Source organism: Harpia harpyja, chromosome 2 (genome assembly GCF_026419915.1).
Source record: "Harpia harpyja isolate bHarHar1 chromosome 2, bHarHar1 primary haplotype, whole genome shotgun sequence".
In the NCBI taxonomy this organism is placed as follows: Eukaryota; Metazoa; Chordata; class Aves; order Accipitriformes; family Accipitridae; genus Harpia; species Harpia harpyja.
This window is the reverse complement of record NC_068941.1, coordinates 25,867,565-25,892,086: the sequence shown is the minus strand read 5'-3', so window position 1 is coordinate 25,892,086 and position 24,522 is coordinate 25,867,565. Positions and strand designations below refer to the sequence as shown.

The window sequence follows — 24,522 nt, the reverse complement described above, 5'->3', positions numbered from 1 at the left end:
GACGAGTTGTAGTGGATCTGTGCAAGTCCTTTTCGAAGACTGTTGTGGATGGGCTGCAGGGGGAACTGGACGAGTACTGGAAAGAGAGGTCTGCTGAGGGTCACTGAACAGACAAACAGCACCGGGCTCAGGAAATCCCCTGAATTTCCCAACTGAAAATACAAGCTGGGAGACTGCTTGGAGGAAATACTGCGTGTCCGCGTCCCGTTCTTGCCCATCTGTAAGCATTCGCTTATGACCGCTGCCAGCGGCAAGATGCAAGGCCGGCCGGGCAGTGGCTGCTCTCAGGCCATCTCAGCCGAGTCGAGTCACACACGGGCTCACTCCCAGGTTTGAAACCAGCGCCCGCGACGTCTGCCCGCTGGTGGCAGCCGCAGCGGGCTTGGCCAAGCCGCTCCAACAGCCTTCCCGGGAGCCGGCTCCGCACCCGCCGCCGGCCCTGCCCACGCTCCGCCTCCGCCAGCGGCAGCGCGGCAGCGCGGGCGCCCCCCGCCCTTCCCGAGGCCCGAGGGAGGGGGCGGGGCGGGGCGGGGCGGGGCGGGGGAGCGGCGGCTGCGGCGGCGGCAGCAGTGCCTCCCGCGCTCTGCCTCCCGCCCGGGAAGTCCTGGCGAGAGAAGCGGCTGTGCGGGGAGTCGTGCCGTGCCGTGCCGTCCCGTCCCGTCCACGATGCGTGCCTGTGGGCGGTAAAGCAGCGGCTGGGGCCGGTGAGCGCCTGCGGCCCCTTCCAGGTACGGTCCGGGGTGTCTGCGGTGCTCGAGTGTGCGTCTGTCCGTCTATCTATCCATCCGTCCGTCGTCTTGCTAGCTGCGTCAGGATGGTCTCTTTCCTCCTGGTGTTTATCTCCCTTGTTAGCTACCCAGTTCTGTACGGGCAGAGCTGCTCGTTTCTGGGGGATCAGGATACTGGGGAGGGGAGGTAGACTTTAACCCAGCAGAAAAAGGACTTGGCGGTGCGGTCGTTGGGTCCTTCTCCTTGTCCCCTTCCCTGTATTAAGGCGGAACAGAGTCCTAAAACTGCACGATGTGATATTTTTGTGGCTATAATACTCGGAGAAGCTTTCCACTTCTTTCCTTAAGCCCATCGGTTCAATTGATGGCTGCTTTTTTGGATGGGAGGGATGAAAAAGTACTAATTTGCCAGATTGTGGTTGTAGGGCTGCATAAAATGGGTGTGTGGGCAGGACAGGGGGGGGGGTGTGTGTGTGGTGTCACTGAAGCGTGTTTATGGGCTGGCTTCTCTTTTGCTGGGCATCTGCTGTGTGTGACTGTGGTAAAACTTCAGGCCCCTGTGCTGAGTGAGGTGGGAGCAGTTCAGGGGCAGAAGGAGAGTAACGGCTGTTAAATGACCCAGGACCGATGTGTTGCTCGTCAGTTAGGTGTACTATGTTGTGCTTAGGCCAGACTGTAAACTAAGGCATCCCTAACAGCAAGCAGTGCCTCCCAGTCTGTATGCGTGTAAAGCTAAATACAGCGCTGAGGGATGAGGAAAACTTTCAGAGGAGTTCCCCTGAATAGAGCAGAGGAGGGCTGACTCCTCTCAAAGGGGAAGAATAGCCTGAAAAATCAAGAGCTGTGAACAAAGAGGTGCTCTGTACCTCAGACAGACAGCTATCTGTCTAAGCAAAGAGTGTTGAGGGGGTTGTTTTCAGTGAGATTACAACCACTGTGGGCTGAGATAATGTGCCATCTGTGGGAAATGGGGACTTGGGCAGGCAGGACTGGATCTCTAGTCTGTCTGTTTATTTTGAAAGTTGAGAACAGCATTTGAGGGATGGGTCCCTCAGGCTTATCTTACAGCTTCCAAATCAGAAGTCTTGGAGAAAAGCTGGTAATCAGCTGAAAATCAATGCTAAATATACTCAAGACAAGTAGCTAACTGGTGAGCTGTGCTGGAGAGACCTAATAGGTAAAACCCAGCTCTGAATTTGGATTAGCGATGGGGATATCACTCTTTTAAACAGGCAGGACTGAAACAAGCCACTGTAGGTTTTGTTAACTCTTTGTAAAAGAGGAAAAAAATGTACTGGTTTATCAGGGGTTAAGCTCACAGTGGTGCCACACGTTGAGTAAAGTGGTTTTTTATATGGTACAATGAATCCCCATTGGTTCACATTCTTCATAGTTTCTTTCTGTTGAGGTTTTTGGGGACAGCGCAGTGTGTTGTTACCTGTGCTCCAGTTGTATGAGTTACCTAAACAGTCCTTGGGGAATGCTGTGAGTCACTGTACCTGTTTGTGGTCTGCAGGGTGAGCTGCTGTCACACAGTGTCAGAAATGACAGGCATAGTTCAACACTGGAACCCCATCAGTGAAGGAATGCGAACTGAAAACATGGGAGTTTATTTTTGTAACTCAGAGTGATTAGAAAGTGAGTTTTTCTTGGGGTGAAGATAGGAAGGAGCTGTGTGTGGATCATATTGTCAGTTTGTGCTACATTGCTGTAAGCATCTGGCATTATGACACCTACTAGAGCTGACGGAATTGTGTGGGTGGGATCTTTCTTGGCTACCTTTGCCTACATGCCTACTTGGGCATTGGTGTTACCCTTGGAAAAGTGCTACAAAGCTAAATGATTAAAACTTAGTAGAACTGGTACTCTCAAGCGCTTCTGAAATTATCATCTCTGAAAGGGTTAGGTGATGTTTGGGGCCAAAGATGCTGAATGATCCTGATGACAGGGATGCATTGTGGCTCTCAGCTTTTCTGAATATCAAGCTCTAGGTGTCTTGTACAAAGAGAACAGGTGTTAAGAAGTATTGGATGGTTCACGCTCCAAAGATTTCCTATCTAAATCAGAGGGTTTAGAAACATTTCTTTCTACACAATGCAGTCAGCCAGCTCGTACTGATTTTAACTGGAGTGTCATTACGCTTAGAAAACGTGGTGGGAGCTCAGTCAAATGACTTGGCGAAGGGCAAGCTTGTGGTGCTCACTTCACTCTTGCACATCCTTGATGTGGGTGTGTTGTTCTTTGCAACTGTGTCCCTGCTCAGTTTGTAGAACTCCTTCCATTAACTGTGATCCTTCTCACCCGTTAGGAGAGATTAGTGTCAAAGCTCCAACGTTGAGCAGGGTAGCTGTTATGGGAGATTTAATTTAAAGTATAGTCTTCAGAAGACAGTCCTCGACTTTTGGAGATAGAGGTGATCCTAACCATTTATTTCCTTGTCTCTTTATGCAGTGTTTCTAAATGAAAAGCTGATTTTGCCTTTGTCTCAACATGTCTTCCTTTTCTTCAGTCATTTCAGCACTGTTCTACTGTTCAGTAGATCGTTGGGCAGTACAGGAAGAAGCTGTCAGTTGGAATAGGATGCCTGTGTTTCAATGAAAGAGGCAGAATTCCTGATCGCTCATACTCTTTTTTTTTTATTTCTCATACATCTTTTCCCAGATGGTAGTAGATACACAGGTATACACTGCAAGCACTGACAAGTGCCCTTTGCTTGGCGTGGGTTTGTGGGACCGAGTCACATCATCTAATAAACACTTTGCTAGAAAATGAGCTTGCAAACAAAAGTTCCAGAGTGGTTTTTGCAGCTACAGCAAGGACAATACATAATTTACAAACAGGAGGCAAAGCCTCTACCTCTAGCTGAAAGCTATTTCTAATTTCTCCTCTATTATAGATGCTGTGAGAAGTAGTATTAAAAAACCTAAATCACTACAGTGAGGAATGTGAATGGATGGTATTCAGTATGGCTGTATTTTTAATTAGAAAATGAGCAGGATCGTGGAAACAATACAGCTCAGTCTTCCTAGGTGGCTCTAGAATAGCACCGTATGACTCAGATCCACATATTCTGACTATTTGGGGTTTGATTCATTAAAATGCATCTTCTTGCCAGAGTAAAATGTTCCCCAGGTCACCTGCCTCTCCCATGGGGTCAGGTACTCTGCTTGCATCTTGTCACATCTGGAAATAGGACCAGCAATACCAGGTTACATGCCAGTAGAGAGATGAGTCTGGGAAACTGTGAGTCTGCATCAGCCAGCACAATGAGATGTTTAGATTCATAAGCAATAAGACAGAGGATAAATATGCTTGAGTCAGATTGGGGAGTGGGATATTTTCTGAGATAATTGCTCTCATTGATACAAGGCCAGGTGCTTCCCGCATGAAAGCAGCGTTCTGACCTGACAGTACCTGCCCATCAGGGCTGCGAGTTGATCCTCCTTTAAACATGCTGCAGGGACTCAGACACTATTAGCCCATGCTTACAATGATCCTTTCACAACCCAAGCTGGTATACGTTTGCTCAATACCATACCTACTGTGTGTTGACTTAATAGGTGTAATTTTTTCAAGGCAAGGAGATCGACCTATCCATTGCAGAGCCCAAGGGCCCACCTTCAGTCGAGCATGGGAACTGCTGCGGGGTCTTAAAGGCTGACACAAACCAGCAGATGCAGCGTGTGAGTGGAGGAGATTTCTGCTATGGCCCTGCCTAGACAAGGGAAAAAACTTTTCAGTCAGTTTAGCTAGACTGTTCTTCTTGATTTCCCAAGGAGCCAGTCAAGCTGATTGGAGCCAACTGTTTTACAAGTCCCCTATACCTCAGACCCAGCTCTGGTCTAGAAACCACTGACTGATATTCAGCCCAGGTGTAAATGGGTACGAGGCAAGTATAATTGATCTGGATACAGAGCTGTATTTGCTTTCTTAATTGTCGAAGTGGGACCATCCCTTTTTATCTTCAACCTAAACATTGGAAGATGGTTTTTTGTGGTTTTTTAACTGAAGTATTTCTACTGCAGAAACTCTAAATATACTTTCAACCTGCTGTATGTCTGTAAGTGTCAGTAAAAATTCTATACTGTTTATGGAAACATAAGGTCTTAGTAAATGGAAAAACGGATTATGTGAACTGTTTGCCTTAAACCAGCATTTTTTCTGCATCATCTAAATGGAAAAGAGACGTTTGGTGATGAGGTTTTAGGTAGAACCAGTTAAATGAAATTAAGTACTGTTCTTTAATACTATTACAGCTTGCTGTTGCAAATTATAACTTGACTATCTATTATGATTACAAAAGGGAATGGTGCTTTCTTCTGAAGCATATTGTAGGTTTCACCAAAAGGCCAAGCATGGATGTCTGCAAAGAGCAACAGCTTTTGGATTTGGAAGATGTCTTGCTTTGATGAGGTTGAAGAAGGAACCATGTCAAGAGAGCTTCATGCTTAAGGCTAGTACTGTGCTTCTGGCATTAATATGGTGTGATACACCTTCTGTACCCCATTCAAAAAAAGATCTTGGAACTTAGTGAAATAACCCCACACTAATGCCTCTATGTACTGTCAAGCAGAGGAATGCAGTAATGAGAAACTGAGTGACTTGACTAAAGCCATGTGAGGAGCTTGTAGCAGAGTCAGAAGCAGATCCAAGCTCCCAGCTGCCAGGTCTAAGCACTGAAATTATGCTTTTTCTGTTGACTGTGGATGGATGTGTGAACAGTTCTTGATGAAGCTGGTTATCACTGTGAACTAGTTCCAGCCTACGCTTAGCTACTAACTGTGCAGATAGAGAAGGTGTATCTTTTGGCCTTGGTCACCTGAGGTGGGTTAGGATTACAGAGGTCGCATAAAATGGATCATATTCCCCAAGGTTAGTGGAAGTCTAATACCACATTGAAATCAGTAATACTCTTCTGATGATAGGGCAGGGGAAACTACACTCCTGTCTCTACTGACAACATAAATTTTCTGTTTCTTCGGTATGAATTATGCAGGAGGCACAAAGCGTGCTACGGAAATGATAGGGTGTCAGGGTTCTGATTCACTAGTGGGGATGGCATAGCATGGATGACATCGCAGGTCCCAGCTGTCCGCCCACCCCACACCCCGTTCCTGGACAGCTGAGCCACTGTGAATCAGCTGCTGAATCACTCGCTTTACAGCATGATGTTTTGAAGTAAATCATCACTGCTGTTCACTTGCCTTAAAACTCCTGATTGCAAACTGCAGCAATTCATCAGCTGATTGATGAGCAGCAGCTCAGCCGTCTGCTCAGGAGCGCAGAAGTCTGGGACGGTAACCTTCTCGGGTCTGTAGAGCTCTGCATCTTGCTGGTGGATGGGAGCCCTGAGCGAGCCAGTCTGCAGCTGGCTGAGTAGAAAGGTGGGATTTTAGCCTTTTATGACTGTAATATTTAAGACCCCTCTGTTTCCAATAGAACCAATGGCAAAACTCTTCTGTACTTCACTGGGTGCAATTAGGGGAATGCTGTGTACTTCTAAAAACCCCACCCTGCTTCAGTAAGTTAAAAAAGCATAAGGGTTTAGTAGTGTGCTTGTGTTTTCTTTGAATTTAATATACTTGTACTCTTATTTCAAAGCTTTCGATTTTGCCATCAGCAGTTCCAGCCAATTTAACACTTTGTGCTGGCCAGCCAGTAGGCTGTCTGCCTTTCCTGATGGTATTTGATTTTGAACAAAATTTAACATGTAGGATGGAGAAAATGATACACAGCTTGTGCATTGGTTTGGTTTTGAACAAAGTGCTTGGAGGACAGTCCATTTATGAATTTTTCTAAACGAAATAGATCCTGGAGGGGGGAAGTTGTTTCTTAATATGATCCCAGTATTAGTTGTCTATCAAAACTTTGTTTTCAGTTCAGCTGTCTGCTCATAAATTTTGGTAGAAAAGAGCGTTGTTTGTTGTTTAAAATAGATGGTATTTTATTGCATGCTTTGGCTAGTCTGAGACCTTTGTGCCTCCTTTTCCATTTCATTCTGTAAATCACTCCAGCTTTACAGGAATCACTATGGAGCGTGCAATGGACTGAACTTTTCTAGAATCTCTGGTGGCTTGTGACATATAATCACTGCTGTGCTAATTCATCGTGTCACTTAAGTATTAATCTTGTATGGCTCATGTTTTAAACTTCTCTGAAACCGGAAAAAAAAAAAGATGTGGGATTATCAAAGAGATTTACAAGATTTTAAAAAAATGCATTTATGGGAGGACAGCCTTATTTTGAACTAAAAATTGAATTAAAACATTAAAAGGACATCATCCAGATGAAGAAATTGTCCATAAATTAAAAAATGACTTACAAATGAACTTAATAAAAAGATTAATCAGTCAGTGATGGAGCACTCTTCATATAGTGTCTTTTTTAATAATTGTGGCGTCCTCAGTTTTAACCTACAGATAGAAATCTCAGTTGCGTTTTGATCATGGTAAGATACAAGTGTGTTGAGAAAGCTAATATGTTATATGTGTGGTCTTCTTTTCATGTTCTGTGTTTCAAGGCTGCTGCTTTTGTGTGTCCAGCAATACAGACAAATTGTTTCATGTCTTTTGGTTGGGAGGAACATATGTCCTGTCCTCTCTCTCCCTTGGCCTGGCTAATTTTCCTGCAATTGGGATTTTTGCCGTGATGTAGTTTGCCTGCATGTGCTTGTCTGGCACAGCAGCAATGCTGTGGCATGGCCACCGTCAGCATCATTAGATCCGCGTCGCTCTTCCTGCCCCACAAAAGAAGAGCATGGGGAAAGGGTAGAAGGGGCGTTGGTTCTTGGGTCTTAAGTAAGGGACATGAATTTACAGCACATTGGCATCAAGAGGAACTTGTTTGTTTTCTTCCCTTTTTCCACCCTTGCAGCTTTTTAGAAATTCAAGGCATTCTTAACCCCCCTGCACTTTTCCTAATGCTCCCAAGCATACACACAAATGCATTCATATCCATCACACTTTTGCAGTTCAGTATCCAAGGACTTTAGTTTCGAGTGATTCAGGATCCGCTTAATTACTGTGCCAAAGTTCTCATACCTGAGTGATCAGTCAGTAGTGCTGCATCTGACCCTCCCACATCATCAGCTGAATCTATTTATAGATCCAAGAAAGAGTTTCTTTGCACATTCAGGAGGCAAATGCCTTTCATTGAAATTCAGTTCCTGATCTGTTCTTTGCTTACTGGGGTTTTTCTTTTTCCTTTGCAGTCTATTGTTGCCTGAGTAATATTTTGAGAACTTTACAAAATTGTTCATCCTCTGCTGTTTTAGTGAAAATGAAGAAGTATCTCAGTGCTCAGTCAGTTTTGTTATGCCTCAGGTCTTTGCTTGCCCTGCCGCAGACTGCAATTCACTGGTCTCTGCTGTGTGCGAGATGTATTTATACTGTTATGCCTCTGTCCAGCAGTATCACCTGTGGATAATTTTAGTCCTCCTGTTACTCTGTGGTGGATTCCTTCTGAGTTGCTCTTAGTTTTGCTCTCTGTTTCAGCCAGGAAAAAGTCCATGTCACTCCTCTTTCCATCTGCTATGTGAGTATGAAGTACCATTCTGTACTCTGCCTCTTACAGGATACAGTTTATAAGAAGTATTTCTAGGAAGAACAATATATAGGAAGGAACTGCAAGTCAAAGTTCATGCTGAAGTCACACTGCCAGAATTGTATGGCAAATTCTTCGTGGAAGAATGGAAGCAAGAAGACTTGAGCTGGGGTAGTTCTGTGATCTTAGTTTCTGCAAGTAAGGCATATGAAACACTAGTCTGGGAGTTTTTAAGGTTTCTTACCCTCTCAATAGCTTGAGCTGTAGAATTTCACTTTACCTCTCAGTGCAAAAAACAAATGCTTTGTAAGCAAAGCAAACACACCCAGCTGTATGGAATGCAACCAGCAGCTTCTGTGTGTGGTATGCTTTTGTTTTGGGTAGCCTGTGTCATTGTCTAAAATACTCCACACTTTTCAGAAACACTTAAGAGAAAGCTGGGTGTTGCTGGCAAGCACCTAGTCCTTACTTCCTTAAAGTCGAGGCTCATTCTGTCTTGCTCAGACTTTCCCAGGTTGGTGCAAGCTGTTAAGATTCATAGTCCTTTCCCCAGCACTCTTTTGTTTTGCCATACCTCAATTTTATAATGGCATCTTTAAGAACAATGGGGGATGGTAATTACCTGCTAAATGTGGTTTGGGGTTTCTGACTGTATGTGAGGTACCTCTGAGGGGATGTAGTTGCACACCTGAGGTTTGCATCTTCTATGAAGAGGTGTGCCTTGGGACTCATAACAAATTCAGTCACCATTCCTCTGGTTGGGGGATGTAGTATGGCAGATACCTGTACATAACAGAGGAGCTGAAAATGTTTGGCAGTGGCTTTAAAGGCACCTTTTGTGGCTACTACTGAACCTCTCAGTGGGTACTTCTATAAAGGATACAAGCTGTCCATACTGTTGGTTTTGTTTTATACGCCTGATGTGCAGACTGAGCTCTTTAATGTAAATGAAAAAAAAAAAAAACAATGCAACCTTCCACAGTTGGTAGTAGAAAATGGATTTTTTTTCTGTTGCTGAACATAGAGGTTTGGACAAGCACTTTGCAGCCTGGAAGCTATGTCTGATTCCTTTAGTTTTGCCAAACTGGAGTTCAGCTCTTGCAGGAAATGGTGGGGTTTTGAGCACATTGTCTTTGGTTCTGGCTTTTTATTTACACTACTGTTACTGGGCAGGTTGAGACTTCTTTCTTGTCAGAGGCTACTCAAAGTCAGAATTTGGACCTAATGCCCAAGATCTCATGTTTTCCTTAATGATAATAAATGCAGAAAAAATGTTTCATTCCTCTTTCCACAATGCAGAGAGTTATCGACTTCTTCTCTCTGTCACATGAGAACATCACTGGCAGAGCCAGGAAATTATTTCATTGCTCTTTCCTTCAAGTTAGATCTTTAACAAAAAAAAAAAAAAAAAAAAAAAAGCCACTCTTTTCCTTCTTAACAAAAAAAAAGAAAAAAGAGAGGAGAGGGAAATGTTTTCCATGTTGGTGATAGCCAAATGATTCCAAAGCCCACTTTTAACTCTCAGGATGTTTTTCACTAGAATCATATTTCCTGTCTTTTTTTCTAATTCCTGCTTGTCAGATGTATTGCTGTGGTTTATCAATATTTTTAGGTCTCAAGATACCTCTGCTCTATATGCCAAGGCTTTGTGGACCAGATTCTGCTCGTGACCAAATTTCAGTTCCACTCAAGTTATTCTGAAGGCAGGGTTTGGTGTTATTTAGCTCCTCAGCTAATTAGAACTAAACATGCTGCTTTGTGTCTCCACCTCCATACAGCAGAAGAGTCAAGGTCAAGGTAATAAAGGAGTCCTGCTGGAAAAGCACGTGTTGTATGAATCATCCTGTTGGCTATGCTATATTTATCTCTGTCACACTTTGATATCATCCCTTTTCATCACACAGAGAACGTGTCCTGTGTCTTGTTCACTTACAAGTGAAATCCTCAGTGTCTGAATGCGGAGCATACAGGACATCTCTTAGCTAGTACAACTTGATGTCTCAACAACTGAAGCAGAACTGAACCATCTCTATCAAGCAGCTTCCAGAAATAGAACACATGACCCAATATGTACATTTCAGGGCCAGACTTTTGGGAATTTTATTTTATTGTTTTGAATCAATGTATCTATTAATGACCTGATGACTTTTTTCTTTCCTCTTGATGAGGCACTAGGAGGCTCTGTGTGTCTCAAATTTAATTTTGTCTGAAGGAACATTTTGATGCAGATACATTTTGGCATCTTGCAAGGTGGGATTAGGACAAGTCATGTAGGCCAGGAGGCTCTCTTTACCATCCCTCTCTGTCTTTGCAACAGTTTTTGGCTTTCTCTTACTGTTTACTTACTGAATCCCTCAGTCTTGCGCTGGTTTGAATGCCTCCATGGTCCGGACATGCTGCCAGCAGCAGCAAGCCTGTGGCTGTCTGTGTGGTGCTTCAGGTCCCCAGGAATCTGGCTAGTAACTTAATAGCTTCTCATCTCCACTGAGGTCACTCTGAAAAGTGCTTTGTTGTGAATTGCAGGGCACACAGATGGCAGCACGCTATTTATCTCCAGGCTGTCACATCACTAGTTGTTCTCAAAATGGGGTGCCTTCACAGACTGGTGTTCGCTGAGGTCTGTGGCTTTAAAGAGCCTTTTCCCAAATAGGATTTGATACAATGAAAAGAAAAGCAACAGCATCTGCACTTACAATGATGGCTCAGAGGCATTAATGCTTTTCTCAGGCACACACACGTGCTCTGTCACACACAAGTACAGCAGCCTGTGGATATTATCTTCTCAATTTGATCTCCCTTGCCTCCCAGTTTTGGGAAGGATGGGAAGCAGCGTGCGATACCTTTTTGCATTTGATCTGTCCGCTCCCCGAATGTGGCTGCCCCATTAGCACTTACAGCCCAGTAACTGCTGTAGTAGAGTTAAAACGAGCATGTATTTGTGGTTAAATCAGGCACAAACTTAGCTCACAGTCAAGGCTATAAAACCCAGGTTCCTTAAACTGATGAGAACTGCTACTCCCAGAAGGCAGAGGAGGAGGGAGGAGAGGGAAGGAGGGTATAATTCAACTCTCAAGTAATTAGAGAGATTTTTATCTTTTGGCCTTTTCACATATGGTGTCACAGAAAGAGGTCTTGGGTAGTCATAGCCCCCTCACTGCCCACCCACTACTCTGGAACAGCCTGCAGCACTGGCACTTCCTTGGTAAGACATTTTTATTCCACAGGCACTGAGATGCAGACTGATGACCAATTGCTTTGTTACTCCTTAAGTATTAAGAAAATCTGAAGCTGGAAAACACAGGGCTGGATTTTTCACATTGTCACAGAATTTGTAGAGAGTAGTTTAACAGATCTCTGACACTGCTCGCATCTTTGTTATCATTGGTGAACTTGGACAACATTGGTAAGCACCTAGACACAGTCATATTTTTCCAAATTTCTGTGGAGCCACTCAGAGAGTAGGTGGAGACAGATGCACTGAAGTGTCAGGCTTTAGCCTGGGTCACACCTGTCACAGTGTAATTGGAAAAACCCAGCACCGATTTACCAGGGTGGAGTTGGGAAATTGGAGCTTTTGATTGCAGTTACATGGCTGTCACGTCACATAAGGAGACTGTCCTCACACATAACATCTTCAGGGCTTCACTTCAGTCTCTCTTCCTCTGCACTGACTGGGGCTGTGTCAGCCCGTGACAGCCTGAACACGCTTCGCCATCAGAGTGCTGCTCTTAGGCAGCTACTGTCAGGATTTGCCCAAAGTTGTCAACGAACATTACGCTATGTCCCCAAAAGCTTTACAGAAAGTTTGAGTTCCCAAAACCTTTCAGGATTCTTCTATGCTCCTTCTAACTCTTAACGTTGACCTCTTACTGTCATTTAGTGAAGAAACAGCAAGATATAAAAGAAGCACCTGGCAACTGGGATGGGCAGGCAGTGATGAGAGCCTGCGTTGGCCCTTTCCTGAGAAATCTGCACAGGCTGGAAGACATTACAATCTTTACTGCTGTGTGCAAGCAACCCAGGGTGTGACACTGGGTTTTCTTCCTAGTGCAGTACTATCTCTGGAGCACAGAAAGCCTCTTACATTGCACCTTCTGGTAATTATTCTATATCTCTTTTGTGTGTCTCCTCAGGAAAGGATGCCACAGACACCTCCCTTTGCAGCTGTGTTTGACAGCAGTGGCTACAACAGGAACCTGTATCAGTCAAAAGAGGACGACTGTGGAGGGCTCTATTACCATGAGAACAACCTCCTATCTGGGTCTCTGGAAGCTCTGATCCAGCACTTGGTACCCAATGTAGATTACTATCCTGATGTAAGTCTGTACACTCGGCGAACTATATGGCTAGGCCTTATGCATCTCGTAAAGGGAAACTTTCATATGTGCAGCAAAAGCAGAATGTGTCACATCAAATTGCTAAGGAAGGGGTACAAGTGACTAATTAGCAATGATAGGATAAACATGCTTCATGTGAGTGCAGCATGCAGTAACTCACTTAACCTAGGAAGTCTAACCCTTTATTACTCCTGTTGTGAGATGCGCAACCCTGGTGACTCATTTATAAAGTAAGTACCTAGTGTGGCTTACTGTTTGATGGATTGTATGTACCATTGATCCTTAAAAATCTGTCAGGCAAGCTGAGGAGAAAGGCATGACCACTGGCATGACAGGATGAATATATTTTTTAATGCATATTTCCCATTGTTCATGTGAGGTCCACATGTGTCCTGCAATTAGCAATGGAAGTGTTGAGCTAGTACGATACTGTTCGGAATCAGCAGAGGCTGGATGTCAGAACAGGACATTTGTCATCTGAGAATTTTTGGACTGTCTAGACACATCCGTGCATTGAGACATTTTATATAGTTCTTAGAAAAGAAGAATGATATCAAAAGGTCGGGGGTGCAGTTGGGGATGACTGAGGGATGATGAAACTGCATCTCTGCTTGCTGAAAGGCACCTGCTGAAGACATAACTCCACTTATATTCAGCTTCTGTTATTGTCATAGATCTATTCACATTTCCAAGACAGGGTGTTTTTTAACTTGGGTCAGATTTAACAGCAGCACAGGACTGTGCTTAAGCTAGTGCTTATCCATTAATGCTTAATGTAAAATTTTAAACATGTAGCAATTTAGACACCAATTGGTCAAACATGATGATTTATTCCAAGTCCCCGGAACCAGAACATTGTAGAATCTTTCTTGTGGGTGCCATAGATACTTTACTGGCAATGTGGGCAGTGGAGTGGATATTCTGAATATCTATCTCACAATGAGTTCAAATCATGATATATGGAAAATTAAAGCAAAATAAGGAGCCTCTTCTTGTAACCTCAGAACGAGTTACTAATTTTTATTCTGTAAAATTAAGCTATGTAGTTCCCTCCACTTTCACCCAGGAGACGAGCAATACTATAAGAAATGAACAGTATTTGGGGATTCTTAAAGGAAGTACAGGTCATAGTGTGCAGTTTACTGAGGTCAGACAGGCAAACACAGCGTAGTAAAGGTGGTGTATGTGACAAAATTGAGTCAGCTCAACAATCTGGTCAACTGGCATCTTTTTTTGTTCTTTTTCTGAAGACTATTTACTTTCACTAGCAATGTGGAAGCGGACAAGACTTCTCTCTTGTATTCTAAGTAGCTTGGACTTGCAGCATGAATTTTATTCCATTGCTGGGCTAGAAAGTGTTATGTAATCTGCTAATGGCTCACGCAAAGGTTTACTGTAGAGCAAGAGAAGATGAGCTGAAATTTTATTCTGAGTAATTTCAGGTACTGAGCTTGTAACAAGGCTATGTGCAATAGGAGAGCTAAACCAGCCCTGCCCTGCTTTGTTTTGGTTAAATCTTGCATAACTCAGCTTAAGCACGAATTTATAACACTGATTCTGGAGCAATGACAAGTGTTAAATTAAATGCTTACTGCTGTAGTAATAGCTCTTGGTACAGCGACATGCAGTTTTCTTGTGCAGATAGTAAAGTATTAGGAACTGATTTGTCAGGAGCACATTTTGAGAAAATATAAAACTGGTGGTAATTTATCCCTTTCTCTGTCTTCCTCTTGTTTGCAGAGGACATATATCTTCACCTTCCTTCTCAGTTCACGCCTGTTCATGCATCCGTATGAGCTCATGGCCAAAGTCTGTCATCTGTGCATTGAGCAGCAGAGACTAAGTGAGCCTGGCCTGGACAAGGTAAGATTCCTCACTGTCAGGGATTCCTGTTAATTCCAGTCAAATGTCTCTGCCCTCCCCACAGCAAAATGTTCCTACTCAAGAGAGTCCTCAATAGGATTAAACAGATTGAAAACCTGATACAGGCAACTAGAATTTGACCCTTTATTCACTGACATTCATGGGAAATTCCCACACTGCTCAGCCTGTCCTCCATGAAGACTGTTGCTGCTGCTGCACTGTTTGTTTTACCAATGCATGGGCCTGAAACAGAAGAGCTTGCTGTTAATAACGTATCCTGCACCAGCCCTGCAGTGGTTGCTTTTGTTTCAGGGTTCTGAACATCTTGATGTATAATGCCAAAATGTTGGAAAGATGTAACGATGAATTAAGCACTTCAATGGGAATTACACTGACCTGTCTCGCATGCTTAAGCTATGCTCCTGCTACAGTCTTTGCAGAGTGGCTTAGATTGCCGGCCCCTTTGCATGGGAATGCATGGGGTTTTGTGTGTCATGTCTAGAGTTGAAAGGGGGCAGGATGTGGACATTTGGATAGAACCTCCACCCCAGCAGAAAATGACACAAATTAAATTAGGATAGTTGAATAATTCCACTGCTTTCTCATTATAAGGTACAGTGCATGCACAAGTCTTGGCAGAACTGGAGCTTGTCACTTTCACTGTTGATAGTTAGCCATAAGTTACGGAAACACTAATAAATGTCTTGCACTGAGACACTCCTGATAATGAGGGGAATCATTCTAAGATTTCCACCTACCTGGGGCCTAATTTCCAGGTCAGTTAAGCCAGTAAGAGTCTCTTCATTGGCTTCAATGGGTATTGGCTCTGGCCTCATAATGCAATGCTGAATTAAATTAAGCTTAAAAATTTAACTGAGCTTCGTACCCTTATGCTCCACAGTATCCTACAGAAGGGAATTCTGTTTCCTTTGGGTTAGATATGTGCTGTATTGCTGTTACATGTAACATTCTTCCTTACCATTTTCAAACAGAACCGGATACGAAAAATTGCGCCCAAAATCCTACAGTTGTTGACTGAATGGACAGAGACATTTCCTTATGATTTCCGAGATGAAAGAATGATGAGGAACTTAAAGGAGTTGGCACAAAGAATAGCCAGTGGTGATGAGGTAAGTTGTCTGTGCACAAAGTTATTGGATAAACAGGCATTCCTTTAATGCTTTGATATTGTAGGTTTGTTAATAACATGGTATGGCTCTAGGTGGCTAAGCTAACATTATGAAGGTGCTGGTAGGCAAAAAGTTCTGTCTGGTACCTAGGCCTAGGAAGAAATCACACAGCATAAGCAGATCCTTTTCAAAGCACAGGCAAGGTTCACTCCATCCCTAAAAACCCATAATATAATTGCATATTGTGCAGACAGACACAACTTGGTGGGTGTTAGTATTTTTCATTTTAGTGATTCTGCTTGAAAGAAGCTAGAGAAGACACTGGGAAGCCTTGTGTATCTGAGAAATCCCTACCAATGTTGATAATTTCTTCAATTTGTATGAGTAAGGTGTGTTGGAATTGGGCCTCTGACCTGTAGGTTATTGGAAGAGTTATAGCAGGTTTGGGAAAAAGTTTCTAAAGGAAAAGTGGACCAGGAAGAACTGTCTTGAGCTTAAAGCATCAGAAATGGACTCGGAGGAATTCTGTCATATTCATTCATCCATTCTGGATGGAGTGTACAAGGAAATCGCTTGACCTTTTTCTAAGTCCCAGTTCTCAGATGGAATTAAAGTTTCATGGAGGTATTACGAAATGTTTTGATGCTTAACTGATGCTTGTCTTCTAAGTACCGAAATAAACTCAGCCAAAAGCCAAGCCTTATATTCACTTAGGGGAAAGGCAGTTAACAAGGTTTCAGTACTCAGATCATGTGTAGCTGGCATCATGCTAAGATCACAAAAGCCACTGCAGTGGCATTTAGAAGAACTATAAACGCAAAGAGCAATTGCTAAATGGCATTGTGTTTCTAGTGTTCCTCAGGGGCTGGTGTTCCTTATGTAAGCTTTTGAATAATGATATGGCCGAGGCAGCAAATGGCATATTAACAGGCATGTAGGTAAGCTCTACTGGGAGGAATTGCAAGTGCTGCCAAAGGCCTGGAAAGATCTTGAGAGACTGTAAACAAGGATGCAAGAGAACAAACCTAAACTGAATTTGGAAGCTGAAATACATTTTGAAGTTGTGAAAGTGGGGAGGGCCAAAAGATGGGACAAGAGAGTGAGATGCAGTATGGAATACAGATTAAAAAGATACCAAATTTGATGGGCAAGCTTAGAGTTGCAGCAAGATAGCTACAGAGGGCTTTGGACTGTAGAGAGGCAATAGGTTTGCCTTCACTGCGGGGGTGCCTGGAGGCACCTTTCCCTGTACAGTGCTTCTGCACTGTTGCCTTGTTTCTGGGTACTCTTAATAGGAAGATAGGGAACTGAAGTTCGGTTCAAGGAAAAGTAAAAAGATTGAGGACTCACACCTACTTGAAACATACCTACTGGCACAAAAGGAGAGAGCATGCTGTTTAGCCTGGGGGAAGTTGAGCTGGTGGATACAAGAGTGAAATAGCAACAGGGAAGGGTTGTCTACAGTGAAGTTTCTGGAAATTCAATAGAAATAGTTTCTGAAATAGTCTGTTGAGAGGAAAGGCAGATGTACAAACTGCTAGAAAATGAGTGCTAGGGAGCAATCTTACTCTGGCAGCGAGCTATAGATCTTTTCTAGTTCTAGCTTTGAGCTTTTTTTTACTTTGAGGCTTCCTTTAGAAAGACAAAGGGAAAGCAAGCACTGCAGTAAATTGATCTGAATTATTGTGAACTGCTTGGAACAGTAAATGGCAAATTCCTTGACCTTGCTTTTCTACAGATTGCTTGGACTTGTGTGAGTCATTACCTTGAAGGATACAAATGAAGCAGTGTTTCCTATTCCTGTTCACTACAGCTCTTCTACTTGTAGCTTCTTATTCCACTTCCTGAATTATTGTGCTCCAGTACTGTTAAGAGCTATCAGTATGAGTTCAAGTAAAACCATTCACCATGCTAACATTTTGCTCCATCTTTGGAAAAACCTTGGTGGGTTTATTTTTTTTCCCCCTCTTCTCCCTCAATTTAATTCCATGCCTTCCATTTTTTCCCTCTCTGTGTCCTGAGAGGTCATCATGCTCGTGAGATATTTCTAGATTGTTCTGGTCCCTTTTACCACTTAAGTGACCTTTGTTTCAAGGTATATCTTCTGAAAACCTTCCGCATCAGCCATTGCCTCCCATTTCCTGATTAGTTCCCTATAAACATTTATCAGTGGCTTTTTCTGTGAAACACTTGATGAGTGTATGCAGTCAGACCAAAGCCACATCCTATATCCTGATGTCTTTTCATGTGCGGCCCAACATTACACTGACCCCTCTTTTTTTTTTTTCCCCACCATGATAAGATATAGTGAGATTGACTGTGGAAACTCATTTAACATACGATATTCCATATCTAGCAGGTAGTAATGGTATTTCCAGTCACTATCCATGCAGGACAGACACAAAGGGGTGACCTTGAGGTGAAGTGTCCCATCACTTTCTCCCGTGCTGTCCAATCCTCAGAGGTTTTTACATAGAAATAAATATTAGCATTGTCAGTCTGAATATAGAATCAAAAATGAGACTGTGGGACAAATAAGTGGAAAGGGTAAACCTAATTTAGAGGAAGACCATATGTTTAGGCTGACTGGTAGCCATACTACAATCAAATTAATAGCTAATTGATAAAAGACTTATTCTGTGAGTTCATTGGTGTGTTGTTAAATATATATATCTATCTCTATATGTGATATTAAAAAAATGCATGAGATTAAGTAATGGTCCAGCAGCAAATACCTGTCATGGGTGCAAAGTGCAGTATGTACTTATCCTCGCACAGAATGCCTCAAGGTGACTGCCTCTTTGCTCAAGAGGAGACTGAGGCTCAAAAGAGCAGAGGGATTTTGGTTTTGTGGGCTCAGGTACCTCTAGGAGGTGTGAGAGGAAACTGGCATTTCCTTCTGCCTTTTGTGCTGGGAGGGTTTTACCTCATCACTGGACAGAGGGATGTTTGTTATGTTGAACTGCTGTTAGATCAGATGTGGGCTAATAACCCTGATTTCTTGTTCTGGTTTGGAAGGTATCTGTGCCAGCTTGCTTTTCTCTGGGGTTTTCCAGCTACAGAAGCAGACTGACCAGAATTAGGTCTTTCAACTTTGTATCTTCACCCATTTTCTCCCTGATTTTTGTTGTTAGTTCTGGGTTGACGTGAACCACAAATTCAGGCAGGGTTTATTTTTTTGCTTTGAAGCGTAAGCCACTGATTATTATGTGATTTCCATAAGTAGCCAGAATTCATCCTGAGTACTTTTGATGTTTTTTCATTCTCAGTTGATTACCAGCTGGGCAAGAAAATGCTTCATAAAGTTCTCTTACATGAAATGTCAATGAATTTGGAAGAGAATGGGTCAGTGATGCAAGTCTGTGTGTGTGTCACCTAACACCTGTTTATGGAAGTGCAGCACTTGAAGTAATACTTCTGCATCTTCCTGAGGAAAATGTAGATCCTTTTCTTTAAAAGCTTGGGATCTCCCTGTTCTTTCCCCACCTACCTAGGTGAAAAATTACGCTGTGTGTATTTGTCTAGAAAATCAAAATACATCTAAGCAGAAAGCAGTTCTTTACCAAGTAACAAGACAAATTCAGCCTTGGTTGAACACAACTGACTTCAAGAATTAATCTGACCTGAGGTAGTGCTGTTTTATTTGAGTAAATTTGGAAATCCATATAAATGGCAGCTTTGGAGGGAATGACAAATTCATTAGAATACAGGAAACATTCCTGCCTTGGACTGATCACACTATACTGTGCTGCCAATAGGTTTTGGGTGCTCCTTTTTTCAGGTACTTAGGTTTTGCTTTAATGGCTTTAGGATGGTGTCTGGAGTTTGGAAAAGTAATCACCTTGGGGTCAGTTACATAGATCTATCTACTTAAGAGTCAAATGCTGCTCCTACTTAAATTTGTCACTCCTGTTAACTTAAACCGCCACATGGAAAGGCCTACAAGGTTTCATTGTCTTCTCCTTTTCCTCAGATTTACTGCAAGTTTTAACTCTCACTTCAGTGAAACTGGTCTTGATTTACTCCATAGAGAAGCAGGCCCTTTTTTCATCATTGAATGACCATATATTGTTTTTTTCTGTGGTCTTAAGCAGCAGAAGATGGAGTATTTTCATTTCTTGTATTTTGTCCAGTGATTGGTGGTACTTTTCATGCAGTAGATTGTGCATGTGTTTTCTGCTGTACCTTGAGCTAACCGGGTCACTATTGAATCTGTGAGACAATCAGTGTTTAAATCCTCAGCTGGATTCCTTCTGGTCTGATGAAATGCCAGTATTAGAAACTCACATAGTAGACCGTATCTTAAGCTGACAACAAATACAGGCATCAGCATCTATCTGTTTTGGTGTCATGCAGACTTTAATACTATCTTCTCACATTTTGAAAATGTCTCCCGATTGTTTCATGTCATGACAGATGTATTGGAAGAACATACAGCAGCTCCTCCAGAACCTGATTCGGAAGCTCGCCACTGTTAGCCAGTATGAGGAAGTACTTGCAAAAATCAATGCCACGTCCACAGACTGCCTCACGGTTCTAAAGACCAAGCCCCAGTCCATCCAGAGGGACATAATCACAGTCTGCAATGATCCCTATGTGTTAGCTCAGCAGCTGACACACATAGAGCTTGTGAGTTGTTATACTTTGAGTATGATTTCATCCTTCCCCTCTTTTTGAAATGCAGGTTAACATAGGATATGACTTGGCTGCTTGTGTGCTTTATTTAGGAGAGGCTCAATTATATTGGACCAGAAGAATTTGTCCAGGCGTTTGTGCAAAAGGATCCTTTCGATAATGACAAGGTAATTGGACCAGATCTGGAGCGGCTCTCAAATGTGGCATTTAACATCCTGGAGCTCAGGTGCCCCATGAGCTGGAAGTGAGGTCCAGCAATAAATAAGGACCAGCAGAAACAAGCTTTGTGGTGAAAATGCTTTAGTATTCCTCTTAAAAATTTTGTTGATGCTTTTTCTTCCTGGAGGACAACACCTGGAGCTCCAGAACTCAGCCAACAAATTGACTTAAATTAACACATTTGCTGTTTTTTCTGATTTAAGCTAAGGGAGAACTTAATCCTGTGAATGTTCTTTCCAGGCTATCTATGTAGTCTACAGTTGGAAAAAGCTGAGTTTAACTTCGGCTTTTGCGTTATTCATTTTCAACATCTGTTCTTCCTTTTTAGTAAACTGAACTCTTTGCAGCAAACTGGCAAGTAGGGCAATTTGCAGGTAGAGCACACATCACAGAAAGAGAGCAGTGAGCTCTAGATCCATGTGGGATGAAGGGCAAAGACTGGTTTTTAGCTAACCATGCCAGAGTTGTCATCTCCTTGAGTGCTGCTTTCAAGATGACTTATGCTCTGTAAATAAATTGTGCTAAAGTTAGGCAGTTAAAACTTGAATTACTGTCCTCCCTAAAACTGATAAACAGAATAGAATGACTCAAGTTTACAATTTGATGTTCAGTCAGACAGTGTCTGAAAATGATTTTGTAGGTAGAGATCACTAAAACTGCTGTCTACCCCTTTTTAGGCAGCCCTGAGATGTGGTGTGGGAGTCGTTCCAAGACACTGCACAACAAATAGCACTGGTTAGGAAAGGGAGAACCCAATCAAAATGGTAGAGCTGGTCTCCCAAAGTTAGGGTGCGGTATGTTAATTTGTCATCAACAACTCTGCCTTTGGAGTGGGCTGGCCTCTGTGTTCCTTCTGCACTTGCAGAGGGCATAAAGTTGTCTCTACTATATCAATGGGACAGGAGTGAGGACTGAAACAGTGCTCATATTCAAGGAGGCTTTAAGCAGCTACTTAGCTTTGTTTGCATAAGTCTATCCTAAGTTCTTAAAGCATCCTGGTAGGACTTACAGCAGGTGATGGATTCCGCATGCCTGCTTGAGTGCTTTACTGAGCCAGCAGCTCAGGAAGAAGTTATACATGCTCAAATACTATCACTGCTGCTTTCCCTCTACGCTTTTTGTCATTTTGGGTAATTGAGTTATTCTTGGTTACTTGACAGTGTTTGGGGATGGCAGGGCAGAAAGCCAAAAGGTGTGTCTCAGGGGAAAGATTTAAGATGACACTAAAGGTTGTTATTTTTCTTCTGTCTGCAGAGCTGCTACAGAGATCAAAAGAAGACCCGGAATCTGGAAGCCTATGTGGAATGGTTTAACAGGCTCAGTTACTTGGTTGCAACAGAAATCTGTATGGTGAGCAAGGACTTTTTCCTGCTAAGAGGTTGTTTGGTTTTTTTTTTAGTCTAGTTGTCTAAAACTGTGAAGCCTTTTCAGGTTTGGTGCCCCTTCAGAGTGCCCTTTGATTTTTCATTCTCTCAGCTCTGTACTTTTTCACATGTGGATGAAGTCAGCGCAGGGCTGAAGTGCCGTGTTTTCAGCATCGTACTCGTGCCTCAGCCTTGTTAATGTGACACAGTGGTGATGTTATGCTGGGTTAGCCCCTCTTGGCACAGGAATGCGTCTGGCCTGCCCTTCTCTCCTGTGAATGCCCCTTGTGAATGGAGGCATCTTTTCTCTCTTCTGTGCTGACCACCTTCTCTGCTCTATTGTTCTTCGTACCCTTCTTCTTGGCAGAGCCTCTTTACCTGTTATCCTTGCTCTCTACCTGCCCGGTATCTGGGTTGTCTTTGCTGTCCTGAGGGTTTTTGAACACAATAGTGCGGCTTCCTCTACATGTAAACCATAGTGTGAAGTTGTGGTACATGTAGAAAAGACTTTTAACAGGGGTGTTGTTTCTTTTGGGGATGGGTCGGAGTGCTCTGTTTCCTGCTGAGTGTAACACTCCAATGGCATCTCTTGCAGCCTGTGAAGAAGAAGCACAGAGCAAGAGTGATAGAATATTTCATTGATGTGGCACGGGAATGTTTTAACATTGGCAACTTTAACTCCTTAATGGCTATTATTTGTGAGTATATGTTCTGAGACATTTTGTCCCTGTTTGAATCCAGATAAAGGAAGCGTGGTCCTTCATAAAAAAAGTCTGCTGCTTAGCAGCTCAGCAGTGTGAACTTGGGAGGGGAAGTGGTGGAGAATTGCTCAATGTTATTGTAGTCTTATGTGTGTAAGAAATTATTTACTGCCATAGTGTAAATTACAGAAAAACAAAGTTTTCATTGCAACTGTTGAGAGATCTAAATCCCCACTTTTTGAAACCAACTTCAGTGCTAAATTGGAATAGGAACTCTTCCTGTAATATGGAGGATTGATGTCTTCAATCATTTCTGTCACACCGTAAATATCCTAGTGGTTTAAAAATTCCACACCTTTTTTATATCTCATAGGAAAATATTGGGAATATTTCTTTAATTTGAAATGTGAAAACTTCATAGATATGTGTAGTTTTCAATGAAATATGTAAGAGATGGTGTTGAGAAAACTCATTTGCACTTTTCTACTGTATATTCATATTTTATCAAAACCACATTAAATAATGTCAGAGCATTTTTTTTAGAGCCTTCATCGTGTAAGAGATGTTGATTTTGTTTCCAAAGTTGTTTTTAACGTTGGAATTTCAAGAAAATGATGAGTCTGATTTCTGAGTAGCTCCATTGAAAATATTTGTTATTGTTAATAGCTCCTTTGCTTTAGAAATACTTACTAGCCTTGGCTGCTTTAAAGACTTTTTTTTTAAAAGACTCCAACAATTTGTGTCTCTCATATCAAGCTGGCATGAACATGAGTCCTGTGTCTCGGTTAAAGAAAACTTGGGCAAAAGTGAAGACAGCCAAATTTTATATTCTTGAGGTAAGTTTGGCCAATATTTGGTCATGTGGCTGTTAATAGCATTTTACTTTTACCCGCTCTAAAATGTGAGTTTGGCTTCATTGTGACATGTTTAATTTAGTATGCTTGTGCCTTAATGGAAATTATAGAAGATGTAATAAGAATTGTTCAGCTGACTTGTGCTCTTTTGATTTGGAAGAAGAAAATTGAAGTAATTTTTATTTTAATTACCAAACACCCCTCCTAAGAATTATTTAAAAAAAAAAATAATAATGTAGGTAACCTCTTTAAAGGGAAATGTATTTGAGAGGGATGGTGTGGATTGACCTAATGCAGTTTTGCCTTTGAAAATCAAGTTCAGCTGTAAGGCAGCTGCCTTGCCCTTTCAGAGAAATTTGTCTTGAACTGATTGATTGCCAGTTACCCTGAGGTAGTAGAGACCTTTGTCAAAGATCATGTAGGTGCAGCAGTGTAGGAGTTTGTGATTTAGCCAACAGATTATTTATCAACAAGTTAATTATCCTGCTGTAAATGGTAATCGGAGAATTCAGGTTATTTATTAGTAAGATAAAGAAAAGTAATGTTTCGTACGTGACACAAGCATGAAATATTTATTAATATCATCAGGAGACTTGACGTGTGTTATGACAATAGATTAAAACTGGATGGCTGTAGCCACCTCACACTTCCTTCCCCCACCCTTGGGTGGGAAATAGCCTTTGTTGTGTCAAGGGTGGCTGCACAGCTCAGGAAGTTGCTCTTAAGATTACAGCCCTATTTCATTCGACCTTATTATGCAGGCTGGACTTTGCTGGTTAAGGATGTGCTTTGTGAGCCATGCAGTCATCCTAGTCATTGAAGTGCAACAGTCAGTCTTGGAGCAATGAGGTGGGGGCACTAACAGCTTTAGGTGTCTGATCTTACTTTGCCATTCCAACTGAATCAGCTCTGAGAAACCTGCATACTAGGAAGAGCAGAATATTAGTGCCAAGACCTGTTGTTGTCTTAGTTTCATGATTTTGGCTTTTGAATTAAAGCTGAGCTACCTTCTTTGTGGAGGGAAGAAAGAAGGTCCATGAAGCCTGCCTTTGCTCTCCTGCCCCTGACTTGTATTGGATCCCTTGTTTTGTTGAGTGAACATTTTTTAAAACAAGGTTCTCTTCTGATCGAATGAACAGATAAAGAGAT

General features: G+C 42.5%; 1 protein-coding gene across 4 annotated transcripts in view; it reads left to right on the top strand.

The window, feature by feature from the left end:
- The first annotated feature begins 578 nt into the window (after nucleotides 1-578).
- Nucleotides 579-24,522, top strand: part of RASGEF1B (RasGEF domain family member 1B) — a 35,286-nt gene continuing 11,342 nt past the window's right edge. For 3 of the 4 annotated variants that reach the window (XR_008232947.1, XR_008232946.1, XM_052773673.1), the window contains exons 1-9: nucleotides 5,960-6,112; nucleotides 12,404-12,586; nucleotides 14,348-14,470; nucleotides 15,463-15,600; nucleotides 20,017-20,229; nucleotides 20,328-20,402; nucleotides 21,709-21,804; nucleotides 22,414-22,516; nucleotides 23,276-23,355. Coding sequence is in view for 2 of the 4 variants with exons in the window: in XM_052773673.1 (XP_052629633.1) it covers nucleotides 6,068-6,112; nucleotides 12,404-12,586; nucleotides 14,348-14,470; nucleotides 15,463-15,600; nucleotides 20,017-20,229; nucleotides 20,328-20,402; nucleotides 21,709-21,804; nucleotides 22,414-22,516; nucleotides 23,276-23,355 (1,056 nt within the window). In the remaining 2 variants the exon portion in view is untranslated. Of the gene's footprint in view, nucleotides 729-5,959; nucleotides 6,113-12,403; nucleotides 12,587-14,347; nucleotides 14,471-15,462; nucleotides 15,601-20,016; nucleotides 20,230-20,327; nucleotides 20,403-21,708; nucleotides 21,805-22,413; nucleotides 22,517-23,275; nucleotides 23,356-24,522 lie in introns of those variants that run through there. The other variant, XM_052773690.1, reaches the window with a different exon arrangement.